The following is a 369-nucleotide window of genomic DNA, read 5'->3' on the forward strand; positions in this document are numbered from 1 at the left end:
AGTTGCTTCAGTTTAACACTGTAAAGGCCTTACCATCTGATTTTTCAGCAAAGCGCGATATTCCATCTACCCAAGCCTCACAGGTTTTTGCAAAATACTTGTGTCCGTACATCTCTTCCAGTGGTTTCTTGACCTTTTCACTCCATTTTGAAACATCTCGGATGCCTACATAAAATAACATTAAGATACGTTAAGTCCTTCCCAGCAACAAGATATAACCCAGTACTGTCAACACCTAATACAGGTAAGTTTTCAAGCTTGAAACTGCATTGGATGGTTTTAAATCATTCACAGAATGGGAAGGATATTAAAAACGGTAGTTTTATGATCTCTGATGGGGTCTTTCTGAGTCGCAGAAGACCATCTTGT

The 369-nt window shown here is 39.0% G+C and overlaps 1 protein-coding gene across 1 annotated transcript in view; it reads right to left on the minus strand.

Annotated features, from left to right (window-relative positions):
- BPHL (biphenyl hydrolase-like (serine hydrolase)) overlaps positions 1 to 369 on the minus strand; it is a 15,402-nt gene that overhangs the window by 5,463 nt on the left and 9,570 nt on the right. The window contains exon 4 of the mRNA XM_010151682.1: positions 34 to 165. Within this exon, the coding sequence (XP_010149984.1) occupies positions 34 to 165 (132 nt within the window). The remainder of the gene's footprint in view (positions 1 to 33; positions 166 to 369) is intronic.

Source organism: Eurypyga helias, unplaced genomic scaffold (assembly GCF_000690775.1).
Source record: "Eurypyga helias isolate BGI_N326 unplaced genomic scaffold, ASM69077v1 scaffold47915, whole genome shotgun sequence".
NCBI lineage: Eukaryota > Metazoa > Chordata > Aves > Eurypygiformes > Eurypygidae > Eurypyga > Eurypyga helias.